Here is a 13,966-nt window from a genome sequence, read left to right as displayed (position 1 = left end):
TCTTCATTAGGTGAAGAATTCACAAGGGAATCTCTGATTAAAGAAAAGTGACTGAAGCATGCAGAAGCACAGGTGCTGGAATAATATATATGTTTTAAAATAATCCCCAATAATAATTAATTTTTAAACAGAGGACGAGCCCTATAGGGTCAAACCAAAGGCCTACCTTGCACATCTGTTCCCCAGAGTGGACAACCAAATACCTCTCCGGGAAGCCCCAAAGAACGACCTGAAAGCAATAGTCCTCTCCTCCTGTTGTTCCCCCTAGCAACTAGTTCCTTGTTACCTCTGATCCTGGAGGTAGCATATAGCCATCACCATTTAGGGCCTCTTGGGAACAAGGGACACCGTCATATTTTATGAAGCTGAGATATTTGGGCATCCGTGATATTTAGGCATCTAAATCAGGGCTGTAGAACTACAGCTCCCATTGTGACCACCTGTGACCATTGGCCATGCAGGTTGGGGCTGCTGGGAGTTTGGAGTCCCAACAACATATGGAGGACTATAGGTTTGCCACCCCAGTTCCTAAATAAAATGATGGTTGGATCTCAGAACCCTATTCCTAAGTGGCCTCAATAGTGTACCTCGCTGACAAGAATTAGAAACCCCAAGGCCAACGGCGAGCCCACTCCTACTTTCTCAGGCTAAGTATACTGAGAAACAACAGTACTTGCTCTCAAGTTCTCGAGTAGAGAATTGCAGCCGCACCCTTTTACTAAAATGGTAGAATTATGGGTAAAGTTATCCAGGCATAACAATGTATATCGATCTCATAACAGGAACTGCTCTCTGTACTTCTAGTTTGACCATGCCAGCCTTGGAATGACTGGTGGGCACAATCTGAGGAATGTTCAAACATTTCCTCCTTTATTTGTTAATAAAGCTAACCTGAAACTTTATGGCACATCAGAGTGTGTGTGTGTGTGTGTGTGTGTGTGTGTGAGAGAGAGAGAGAGAGAGAGAGAGAGAGAGAGAGAGAGAGAATGAGTGAAATACCATATTTTTCCATGTATAAGACTAGGTTTTCCCCCCTAAAAATAATGTCAAAAATTTGGGGGCGTCTTATACATGGATACATCTCCCCTCATTTTCTTAAATTGGAGTCCCCCAAAATAGGGGGCGTCTTATACATGGGCGCGTTTTATAGACAGAAAAATACGGTAAAAGGGGAAGGCATGTTTGCACCTGCTTGTTATTGCAGAAACGACAGCCATTCCCAAGTGGCAAAGGAGCAAACCCTGTTTGGAAAACCACTCAAAAGTGATCTTCTCACAGATGTGGCAAGCACCTTAGACAGTGATGTGCCTCCAGGCCTGTCTAGATCATCCATTTTACCTTGCAGTCTAGCCAAGTTTGTTTTTTTTTAAATAAAAAAAGCAATGTCATTCCCTAGCAAGGAGCACAGTTCCATGTACTGTTTGGTAACATACCGTAATATGGCTCGATACTGTACACAAGTGGAAAGTGCTACCATACACACAAGGAAGGGTGGGTAGTGGTGGTGGAGCTGTTGATTTGTTTGTCTGGCTACATTGGGACAGGGGACGTGAGCAAACCATAGTTAAAAGAGAGGCTGGGAAAAGAGAGAACCTGGCTTGTAGGGTCAGTAGGGAAAGCACAAACTTTCTCTGCAGAAGGTCTCCTTCAGACCACATTATCTCTAGGCAGAGTTGGGAATGGTTCTTGCCTGAAACCTTGAGAAGCTGTTGAGCTAAGGGGACCAGTGGTTTGACTCAGTGTAAGGCAACTTCTAATGCAACCCTGTCCACTGCATTTTTCTGGTACCCAGATTAAGTTTTCCTGGAGAAAACTCTTAAAACACACACACACACCTATGAGCACTGGATTCCAGGTGTTGCATGAAAAACAAGCAGTATGTGGGAGATCCCTCATGTGAAGAAAGAATGGATAAAGCATATACACTTGAGAGACATTGTTTAGGAAAGCAGTTTCCTGTTACAAATGAAGGTGGAGGTTTTGTCACCAGAATCCCAACTTCAGGGAAATTTCACGCCAAAGGTCATTCCCATGTAGAAAATCAACAGGAACATTGGGCAGCTGCACATATGCCTATTTTGCCAGATGTGCGCATGATGTGTTTATTCGTTAGGAAACCACCGTTCAGTGCAGTTTCCCACAGCATGAACACATGACACACATGGCATTATGTTCCTCACACCTAACAGCACACATGCAATTTGCTGTAACAGAAGTGATACTCATCTAGGACATTGCCTTCTGTGAGAAGACACTCAGAGGTTACCAACTCTCGGTTTCTGCTTCGCTAGAAGATTGAGCCTTCAGATAAATTCTGTGTTCAGACCAGCATCTCTGCTCCCCTACAGTAAGTTGGTATTATGGGGCAACGACTTCTGATTCTTCACCATTTAGCTATGGCTGTTCCTTCTTTTCTAGGCGCTGGTATTGATTCCCATTTTAATTTGCGGTTCAGTCGTCTCATGGGACTCACTTGTGCAGGTGAGGAACCATGATAGAAATGGTTGCCACAAGTCCGTATTCCACCATTTTGCTACAAGTCCATGTTCCCAGCCTCCATCTCAGGGGAATTCCTCCGTTCTAAGAAAAGAAGGGGAAAGTGTTATTGAAATACTATGAAACACTTCACGCTGCCATTGAGCTAATACATTTTTTTAAATCCAGCTGTATAATGAGTACTGGAGCAGTGGCGTAGCGTGGGGGGTGCCAGGGGTGCCGGCCGCACCGGGCGCAACATTTGGGGGGGCACGTTTGGCCGGCCCTCCTCGAGGAAGCAGGAACCCCACTGTCCTCGGACCTCCTCCGAAGGCTGGTGGTGGGGCGGAGAGACCTTCTCCCCGCGCCAGCCTTCGGATGGCTGTCCTGAAGACTTGCGGTGGGAGCAGTGGCGTAGCGTGGGGGGTGCAGGGGGCCTGCCACACCTGGCGCAACATCTGGGGGGCACGCGGAAGAGACTCGAGTGCTAAAATCCACGGGTTAGGGGGCGCAAATTACTTGCCTTGCCCCGGGTGCTGAGAACCCACGCTACGCCACTGTACTGGAGTAGTATTTTAAAGCTTGACTGCATTGGTGGTTTACTATATAAAAAGATCTCTGCTGGATCATACCAAGAGCTTCTCTTGTCTAGCATTCTTACCTCACCAGATGCCTATGGAAAAACCCCCACATAGGTTCTGAGTGCAACAGCAGTCTCCTCACTTGTACCGGTAATTCCAAGCAATTGTTATTCAGGCACATACTGCCACTGATACTGAAGGCAAAAAACTGCTTGAGGGCATGAAGCGAGGCTGGCGAGTGGAGTGCCAAGGGCCAGATAGAGGCCTGGATGGCCGCATTTGGCTCCTCGGGCTCTAGACTCCCCACTCCTGCATTATTTCACTGGATGGCACTGCCTGTTGTAACAAAACATGCCTCCTTTAAAAACGACGGCACATACCTAAAGGCTTAAATGATAGAAATGGCTCCTTAACTAGCAACTCAAGCTAAATTAGATTTCCTGCACTGCACACAGGTCTGCTTTATTTATTCATGCCGTGTTTTACAAGTCATACTAGAACCCCATGAAAAATTAAGCTGGGGATATAAAAGATTCATGGCTTACGCTCCTGACCCATTAAAAGCTCAGAGCTTTGTGCAAAAGCAGTTCTCTTGGGGCACCTTAGCATACAGTCGAGTAACTACATGCATGCCCTGTTCAATTGCTCCTCTCTTTTCTTTGTCCGCTGAGGGACAGTGACATTTGTTGGTGGCCATGTAAGCAGCTCACCAGTCAACGCTTCCTGACTCTTGGCCACTGAGCTTCACGGCCTACAAAACACTCCTGCCCCCAAAGCTGAAGAGGGGCCCATTTGCTTTGCCTCCTTTTGCCCCTGCGTTAGCCCTCAGTTTTATCTTTATTTTTTTAAAGCAAACGTTTAGACGACAAACGCGGCAAAGCCCGGTTAAGCACAGCTCTGACAAAGCAGCAGGAACCAAGTAAAACTCCGTAGGCACTTCCTAGCAATCGTCTGGGGATAATTGCTGTCAGCCAGAACTCAGCCTTATAGGCCCTGATAGAAAAGCTCCCCTAACTGCTAGCTATTTGTTCTCTTGCAAATAGAGGCTTAGCATCCGCGTGGGTGGGATGTGCCTGGATTTTCAGCAATTATGGGTTGCATTCTCAGCAGGTGCAGCAAGGCAACCTCCCTTGGTTTAAATCACCAGCACTTCGCTCGAAGACCTGAATGTTTTATCGTTAACGTTAAACTCATGCCAATATGTGCTGTGTTTCTCAGGTTACTAGAACGATTCTGATTTTGTTGTGAAAATCATTCTTCCTATTCCTGCCTGGCAAGACTCCTGGGCAGTTAAGAGAATGGGCAAGAATTTAACAGGCTGTGTAGAGGGGGAAAGGTGGCAAATCCAGCGAGATTTACTGGATAACTACTTCACCCAGTGGTATTTTACTGTGATGCGGATATATTTACATGGTAAGCTGTGAGATGTATTTTTCAAGTGGAAACTATTTTTCATATATCAGGAACTGAATCAGAAATTATGGGAAGCAGGACAGTAAAATTCTCCTCACCACCTGGTGAAATTATGTGCAAGTGCCAAACTTTTAACCACTGCCCTTTCTTCTAGAAAAAAAAAGGTGCTGGAACTGCGTACTCTTGAGTACCCCCAGGGAAAGAAAAAAACACTGGTTGTATTTTTGTACAGGGCAGCTTCAAAGACTGTTTGTGCAGACATCATGTTAGAGAGATCTTAAACGTGGTTAAAAGATTGGTAGCAGGCAGCAACTCCCTCCCTCTCTTCCTTTGGCAGCATTACTGATAGTGTGGTCGCCATGGAGTGGAGGAGCTTGGGGAGAGCGTGTGGCGCTGTGGTCTAAACCACTGAGCCATTTGGGCTTGTCGATCAGAAGGTTGGCGGTTCGAATCTGTGTGACAGGGTGAGCTCCTGTTGCTCTGTCCCAGCTCCTGCCAACCTAGCGGTTCAAAAGCACATAGTGCAAGTAGATAAGTAGGTACTGCTGCGGTGGGAAGGTAAACAATGTTTCCGTGTGCTGCTCTGTTTTCCGTCATGGTGTTCCGTTGTGCCAGAAACGGTTTAGTCATGCTGGCCACATGACCCAGAAAGCTGTCTGTGGACAAACGCCGGCTCCCTCGGTCTGAAAGCAAGATGAGCACCGCAACCCCATAGTCATCTTTTACTGGACTTAACTGTCCAGGGGTCCTTTGCCTTTTTACCTTAGCATTCGTGGAACAGCACTAACTGTGGATAACAGTAACTAGGGACTGGCATTAGCTGTATTGCAAGCCAGTTCCAACTCTGGTTGAAAGCTAAAGTTCTGCAGGATTTCAGTCAGGGGCCATTCCTAGCCCTACCTGCGGATATCTGGTATCAAACCTAGAAGCTCCTGCAGGTAGACTACCAGCTCTGCCACTGACCTATGGCTTTTTCTCCTCTGCCACCCACTGTGCATTTTGCCTGTGCTTCAGAGGGTGGTGCTCTCCTCATTCTCTATATAAAGGTGTGCCTGGTTTATCAGAGCACTTAAAAGCAATCACCTCATTTTAGGGCTTTGATCTGTTAATTAAAAAAAATAAATTATATGGCTCCTACCAGTTGGGCTGCTGGAAATCTTAGCAAACTAATTACAGTGCACATCCAGCACAAAGTTTGCAAAGAGCCACGGGTGCTTAACTCTACAAGCCTTAAGCAGTTCCACAGACATTACTGGGCATGAAGGCACAAGGACAAACTCAACGTGCAGGCTTTGCCATCTAGACTGTAAGTAGGGTATCCTTCTGCCCCAGGGTGTTTTTAAAAAATATGAACTCTGTTCCACAGTTACGATCCTGTCTGCTAGCTGCCTTTCTTTAGAAGTGCAGGGCCTGATAAAACTGCTCACAGGTACAGGCATCTCTGTTTGCTCTCTGGACAAGGGCCAATATTTGCAGGAAGTCAAGGATGTGTTGTTTCATGGCAGGAAGTTCCCAGCCTTGCAAAACTAGGCCTGGATTACAGAGCCGCAGGTGTACGACTCTCAAACGGCTCATCCTCTGGCTAATCAATTGTGTAAATAACGTGATGATGAATTATATCTGGGCATTTTGTAGTTTAGATTAACAGAGATTACCTGGTCTAAAAGGCAGCGTGTGTGTTGCCTGCGTGCTCTTAAAATGCAACACTTGAATGCTTTTAGTTTAATGAAAGCTTGTCTGTGTTAGCGAGTATCACAGAAAAACAAGCCTCTTGCAGGCACATGACCGTATATTTTACCACATTTATGCGAGCACAAAATGTGCAATTAGTTGCCAAGAATGTCCAGCAGAGAGCCTTATTTGAACATTGTACGTCCTGGCTCTCAGATGGTCTTTACTATGATCCCCCTTCAGAGCCTTTATAAGTGCTTGAAAATTAGTAATTAGTGGTGCCCATTACAGTGGGTGTTGAAGCAGCTCATTGGGTGACCACAAACCTGGTCAGTCCACCTCAGAGGATCCTTGTGAGGCGAATAAAATGGGGAAAGCACAAACACTGCCCTGAACACTTTGAGGAGTGGGCAGGATATAAAAATGCTAATAAAATTGATGTCTCTTGGAAGTTTACAAGTGGGACATTGGGATAACAGCATTGCCCTGGAGCTTGTCCCCACCATTTCAGATGCAGGAAGGGAGAAGGCTGTTTGTGTTATAATCTCTTAGGCTTTTTTTTAAACAAAAAAAAGCAAGTTTTTGGATTGTCCACCCATTTTAGAGATGGGAACATGTTGTCTCAAAAGTCTTCTACAGGCTCAGTGCCTTGATGATGTGGCGCATATGATGCCTGATTAAATATTTTGAAGAGTCTGCTCTGCACAGTTGGCTGCTTCCCAGTTGCGGCACAAATTGTTTTTTATCTGTGATTTCTGGATACCACAGGTGGATGGTATTGATGAGCGACAGGTGACTTGTAAGGGTATGAAATAGGGGTGTTTGTGTGTGTGTGTGTGTGAGAGAGAGAGAGAGAGAGAGAGAGAGAGAGAGGTCGAGTTATATGTCTTAATATGCACATAAGCAGCAATTCGTGCCAACAGATTGCGGGTGGGATGGAGGCCCCAATCTACATTCATTGTACTGGATCCTGAAAATCCTGTTGGTGGCTCACGGCTCTGAGTAAGCCATGACAACAAGAGCCAGAGTTTGGTTTCCCCTCCACCCCCACCCTCTGAAATCCTGCCTAAATTTGCATCTATAGTTATATATTAGTATGCACGCATTTTATGCAAACTGGTGTCCCAAATTTCTGAAGTAGCAAGTACCAGCAGTTTAAATGGATGATACCAGAACAGCCGTCATGTACCAAATAACAAGGAACTGTAGAGAATACCAGGACAGAAGCAGGATGGTCATATGTTCTAGACTAAGGGGAATTTAAGAAGCATAGACTCTGTTATGTACTGTAGCATTCTCGGGTGAATAGCCAATCCCATTCTGCTTGCTTGCCCCACAGGGATCTACAGTACCAGTGGAAGACATTTTGCCATCTGAAGTAGAACCCACATCCTCTGTTTATTTTAAACAACTCTTACTCCATCATTCACGCACTGATTCCTGCCTTCATTGATACTTGAATTAGGCTGCTTCTCCCTGGTGCATGGCTGGGCCAACCCAAATTCTCAAGGTATCTGTTCTATCTACCCTCCTTAGGCATCTTTATCTGTCTCACTTGCAAGTTAAGTCCAACTAAATTCAGTGGGACTTACTTTTGGGCAGCAATGCTAAGGATCAGGACTGGACCATGATATTTTCTGCAACACAGACAAGACCAGTATGTAATTACAGAACTTTCTGTTTATTGACATGAAGAAGGGCTTTCATAAGAGCACATGGAAAACCCCCTTCTGGGTCAGGTCAAAGGCACATCTAGCAGCCTATGGAAAACTCACAGGCAGGATTTGAGAGCAAGCACGTTCTCCCCACTTGTGATTCTGGGCCACTGGTATATTGCCTCTGACAGTGGAGGGACAAATTACTTAACATAATTTCGTAGGAGAAAAATTAATTCATAGTAAATCACACCTATTTTGCACCTGGTAGTGGTCTGGTATTGCATCAGTATAGATACAGGAGGGGGCCAGGTGTTGTGTTTTAAAATGACCTTAGTTGACCGTAGTTAATCATGGAGAAATCTTCAGCTGCGTGCAGAAATGATTAGGATATACATGTGAGGCATTTGTGGTGAGGCTTCCCCACCTCTCGTAAAAACTTGTATTAGATTTATGAGAGAAAAAGCTATTATTACAGTTATTCATTTTCCCCAGGAATGGAGATAAAGAGATTTGTTGTTTTTGCTATGCTTAAAATAAAACCTTAATGGGAATCTGACCTCAGGCATTTCGGTTCTGCTACCTTAAAGAAAAAAAAAATCCAACCAATGTTTAACTGTTTAGCATTCTGTACAGAAGCTATCAAGTGTTTTCTGCTTGGAACCCCACCCTACCCAAAGTTAACACTGTGGGAATCCTCTGCATTGGAATATCAGTAGCAGTGCCGGATTTATGTATAAGCTAAACAAGCTATAGCTTAGGGCCCCACTCTCTTGCCCCCCCCCATATTCTTCTTCTTTATTGTATTTCACTATTAATATACTTCTTCTTGATTGTATTTCAGTTCAACAATTACTTTGATAAAATACTTATTTTGTTATGTGCTTTAGATACCTATTAGGTCCATAAATTATCATATAGCATATATTCAACACAAAAAACAGTGACAATTTGTTGTTGACAAAGGACAGCTGGGCATATACAGGGCCCCATTACCTTCAGTAGCTTAGGGCCTCATCAAACCGAAATCCAGCCCTGATCAAGAGTCACATCCTAGTGTGCAGTCATGGCCATAACCTTAACTGACTGCGTTGAGAAAGAATATGGAGAGAGACTCAGTTTCCCCTCTGCTGATCAGGGGAATTCCTTAGCATTTGGATCCTCAAGACCGAATGGATCTCAACTGCTTTCCATTCAAATTACCTCAGGGGGATTAAATCCACACATTTCAATTGCAGATTGCACATTTTGAAAATTAACGTCAGCAGACATAGATAGTTGCAAAAGCTGTCTGTGATAGTAGAAGACAGGAAGGAAGGAAGAAAGGAAGGAAGGAAGGAAATGCCAACAGATAAGGACTGGGCCCTTGGGACGTTCTTAATTTGAATGGGAGCTGCTAGGTGCTGGCTGGTCAGCGCTTTTCTAAACGTGCTGAACTCTGTTTTGTGAGAATCAGGCTGTAATTAAACAATTGACGCTACACTTAATCGTGGTTCTGTGCTTGACTGTGGTTCTTTTAAATGCACCTTTTTAATCCAGATGCTACAAGTAGAGAAACCCTGTAATTCGCAAGGTGTAGGTGCAGTGGGTATGATAGAAAAAGGAGACTTCAACTGTATACCTTCCCTGCCAGGTCCATATGAGCTGCCCCTATGTCTCTCTCTGTGGCTGTGCACACACTATAGTTTTAAAAACGTATTTGATGCATGTGACTGTCTCCAGAAAAATAATTTGGGAACTGTAATTTGTTGAGGGTGCTTTAAGCACATTAATTCCTCCAAAGAATCCTGAGAACGAGTTTGTGAATGCTGTTGGGAACTGTAGCTCTGTGAGGGATAAAGTACAGTTTCTAGGATTCTTAATGTCCTTTAAATGTGCTACAAATGTGTGGCGTGCATGCAACCTATGTCTTGAAAGCCAAGTATATGGGGATTGTTTGTTATATGTATTTTTAGCAACTAAAAAATAAGTTTAACCCCCCCCCCAAACATTGCAAATTCTTCAGCTGGGAATTCCTCCATACAATGACCGCAACATAACACAGACACGTGGGCCTCATTAAATCTGGAAAAGTGCAAGAGGTCCCTAAAAACAACAACATGCAAGCATTCTGCCAGCTGAGCACAACAGGCACCAAGGAAGTGTTTGTAGATTATGGTCAGCTTCTGGACAGACGGTGGTGGCTTTGTTTAGCAATTGACTATTCCAGCATACTCAAGGCTGCTGTGTCCCAGCCTTAGGATGCTTGCAGACATACCTATGCACAAGAACACCTGGCCGGTTTATTTATCAAACGGGTTTCCAGTGTTTGTTTGTTTAACTTGAAACCTTGCTCCGGATAGGGAAGGACGTCGTTTTGTGGTTGTCACGTGGGACACCAAAGAGCACTCTGCACAGCCAGCTGTTTCTGGAAACAGGAAGCGCTGCTTGCTCCCAGCACATTCCTGCTTAGAAGAGAGCAAAGCAGTTGCTAGTCCTTGCAAAGCTCCTCCTGTGCAGTGGTGCCCCTGTGAACACTCTAGAATGGATGAACTGGAGCAAAGGGGTGTAATATGATACCACTGAGTGCTTAATCTCTGTTCATTCCAGCAGGACTTGTAGCATACTTACCTGGATACTGGACTTTGCCCCTTGTTATGGAAGGACATGGAGCCATAGCAGCCTGTCATAAGTCAGGGACATCCTGTCTTGATATAGCACTTGCTAGACACAGGGTCAGTATTCACGCTCAGTGTCCCATTAGCACATCCAAAATCACATATGGAAACAGTGGTGCAACACACAGATAGAGATGGCAACAATTTCTGTATTCTCTGTACAGTATTCCGCATTTTACTTGCCACTGGGATTACTGGAATCACTGTCATTAGCTGTGCATACAAATGTTTTCTCACAAGGATAGATCACATTTGCACAGACAGAGAAGAAAAGGTCTAGTGCGATCCAGCCTTCTGTAAAATCAACACAAGCAAGGCCCAAGTCTGTGTGGAACTTTCCACAACTACAGGGCTTTTGCATGTTAAAGGGGTTTCTATTTTAATCTCTCCCGTGAGTATACCCTCGCCATAAGCACATTGTTTGCAAAGGAATCTACTTGCAAGAAAGCATGGCTAGATTCACAAGCGAACGTCACCATCCCATCCATGTTTAGTGGGAAGTGAGTCCCACCAGGTTTAGTGGGATAAAATCGTAGTACGGAGGATTGCAAGCCTAATGCTCAAAATTTCCTTTCTATGCAGCTGCAGCCATATTTCCAAGCTGCTATCACTTTGAGCAAAATGATTTAAATGAAATCAAGCAGCAAGACAAATTCCACTTCTCAGCACATCAGAAAATGGGGGTGCCAGGAGACAGGTGGTACAAGCTATTACGGGGATATGAGAGGAGTCGTGTCACTCAGCAAACCAGGTGAAATGAAGAAGAGGAAGGGAGACTGGCAAAAATTTAATTTAGCATGGTTTGGTTGCATGTGCAGAGAGAGCAGAGTCAGGGAAATGAGGCAGGGGACCAAAACGGACAGCTCCCAAACAGCAAGGGGTCCAGTTTGCTTATCTTGATTAGATATAATTAAGTCCTGGGTGAATTTCTAGATTTCCTGTTAACATAGCAGGAACTTTGGTAAACAAGCTATTTGCCAGGCAGCAGACTGCAGGTGTGACTTTCGACTTCCTCCTGAGGGTTTGATCCCACTCTAGCAAAGTAACACGACTTTTAAATAAAAGTCACCTTAAAAGCCCTATGATTCTATGTCATGCGAAGAAGAGAAAAACAACAACAACATTTCTGAAAAGCAGATCAGGTGTACATACTGACGACATTGATCTGCATAGAATTTGAAACTCCAAATGCAGCCATTGTGCCCAGTTGGCACATCATCTACATCTTTCCTCCCTGTCTTTGTAGATTAGGTCCTCCGTTCTTTATGCCCCTTAGTATGGTTCCCCCCATGCAAGAGGTGAAGGGAGGAGGTCACTGTGTAAAGAAACACTCCAGTACAGCCAAAGATACATAAGATAATATAAGATGGGCATTGTTAGTTTTTGCATACCCATTACCCTTACCTGGCAATGATGTTTTCGGAGGTACTATAGCATGGTCTTAGCCTCCTTGGCTTTCTTACATGTGTACAGCCATTTGATTATCCGAGCATTGCGTTCAATTACTGACGTGCCAGTAGGGACCTGTTCTGTGAGCTCTTCTTCCAGGAGCCCATCATCGCCGCTGTGCCTCGTGAAGTCGCTTTCCGACGTTGCCACACTGATGCTGCGGATACGGAAGGAGAAGTTGTCAGAAGCCACCGAAAAGTTCTCTTGGCCAAGGTCCTCTATTACCTCAGTGTCCAGGCCACAGTACTTGAAGAACGTGTCAAACTCGGAGAAAGATTTCGAATACCGAGAACTAATGTCCGACTGGGACCGGTGCAGACCTTTCCGCCTCACCTCCTTGATTTCATGAGGGGCTACCATCAAATTTGAGGCATTTTCACATCTGCTGGTGAGGATGGCTGCTGGGCCTGTGTTTGGGGGCGCATTGAGTCCTGCCAGATCAGAGTTTTGGCTTGCGCCTTTGACCAAAATGGACCGTTCTGTTTCAGGGTCAGCGATATCTTCCTTCAGAATGGCCTTGGCTGCCTCAGAAGGCGACGGTTTTTCCTTGAAAGGACTTGGGAACAGCCTTCGGACCAGACTCCCACGAGCGCTCTCGTGGCTTTGACCTCTCACAAACTCACACTTCTGGCGATAGATCACCAAAGAGTCCGGCCTGATCTGCCTCTTGGCACTGCTGCGCCTCACGATCGGAAGGTCACCACGCTCAAGCGGAAGGGTGCTGGGATCCATGGTGTTGTTCACGTTGGATGGGGCTCGCTTCTCCTCAGCCAGGTGATTGTTGGCTTTCTTGCTCTCCACAGAGGTGCTCTCGCTGCTGCTGCTCTCGGAAGCTGAGCTGAGTGCGGTGACCGGCTCCTGCTTAGTGTTGATTACCTGCTGGCTTTTGACATACTTGGCCTTGTCTGCTGCCAGTCTTTCCACAGCGCTTTTCCGGCCTGGGTTGCCCGCCTCCATCTGCTTGCGAAGGTATTCCGGGCCCTTGTTGAGCAGTCGCACTGTCAGCGAGGAATGGAAGCCAGAGATGGCATGCATTCTCACCGCGTGAGAGATTTCTGTTGGCATAGCAGGCAGTTCTCAGGTGTCCCACGAGCTCACTCACAGTTCAGGAAAAAGAACAGCCGATTTCACAATCCCTGTCTCCTCCCTTAAGTCCCAAGCCTTCATGGATAACAAATTCAGGGATCCTTCCCCAAAACAGCCAGCCCCTGCTGCTAGCTTGCTCTGTTTTTATTACTATTATCTATCTTTGAAAGAAGAAAACTCCTCTCTGCCTTAGAAACAGCCCAACTGTCTGCGCTTGCTGCAGACACTCTGACTGCACGCACCTCCACACAGCTGCTTCCTTGCACATTCACCTTTCGGCTGAGCCAACCCCTGCGAGCCAGACACAGCCAATCCTGTCTGAGCGCCGAGGCCTCTCTGACATCACCCAGAGAAGGAGATGGCTCATTGACGTTAGAGGAGTGGCTCAGACCATCAACACTCCATTTGCCTCTAGCAAGGACAAGCCCTAATGAAAGTGTTTGTTTAGCATATGCTTTCAGCTGCCTCCTCCTACAGCAGCCAGGGAAGTCTCTCTCTGTGAATGAAAATACCGGAGGAGTCCTCCTGCAGCAAAAGGCTGAGGGACAGAGGTGCCTGGGAGAGAAACTTTGCAAATGCGCTGCTGCCTCCTCCTAGAGAGGAACTAGGTTTAAAAAGGGCATGGGATTGCTTCTGTTACCCCTTTTGTTATTTTGGAAATTTCCTGCAGCAGCTCCAGAACCAGCCTTTTAAATATCTTCTGGGGCAACAACAGACACAACAAGGAGCTCATAAGTCATTGACTCAAAGCTGCTAGAAATATCAGAGAACCATTAGGGAAAGTGAGATAGAAGAAGCCAAGGGTGCATTTTCTTTTTAAACCAGAGTTTAAAACCCAGCGACCTTTCGCAAGCACATCATTTGCTCTATCACTGAATTGCAGTCCTTCCTTCACCCAATGAATACCCTTCATTCTTTGCTTTAAAAAGCCACCAGGCAGCTCAACAGCTGCTGTGGCTTGCCCTGGGGATATGTAAAG

The 13,966-nt window shown here is 45.6% G+C and overlaps 1 protein-coding gene across 1 annotated transcript; it reads right to left on the bottom strand.

Moving 5' to 3' along the window:
- Positions 1-912: 912 nt before the first annotated feature.
- FAM110C (family with sequence similarity 110 member C) lies at positions 913-13,303 on the bottom strand. Its single transcript, XM_082215622.1, has 2 exons — positions 11,857-13,303; positions 913-2,580 (listed from the first exon to the last, which is right to left on the bottom strand). The coding sequence occupies exon 1, from the start codon at positions 12,964-12,966 to the stop codon at positions 11,881-11,883; it is 1,086 nt and encodes a 361-aa protein (XP_082071748.1). The 5' UTR covers positions 12,967-13,303; the 3' UTR covers positions 913-2,580; positions 11,857-11,880.
- Between the last annotated feature and the right edge of the window lie 663 nt (positions 13,304-13,966).

Source organism: Podarcis vaucheri (assembly GCF_965113315.1).
Source record: "Podarcis vaucheri genome assembly, chromosome: 3".
Lineage (NCBI taxonomy): Eukaryota > Metazoa > Chordata > Lepidosauria > Squamata > Lacertidae > Podarcis > Podarcis vaucheri.
This window is presented reverse-complemented; position numbering and strand designations above follow the sequence as displayed.

Bases quoted from the DNA above. Each gene is read 5' to 3' on its own strand.
- FAM110C (XM_082215622.1), bottom strand. From the start codon at position 12,966: ATGCCAACAGAAATCTCTCACGCGGTGAGAATGCATGCCATCTCTGGC.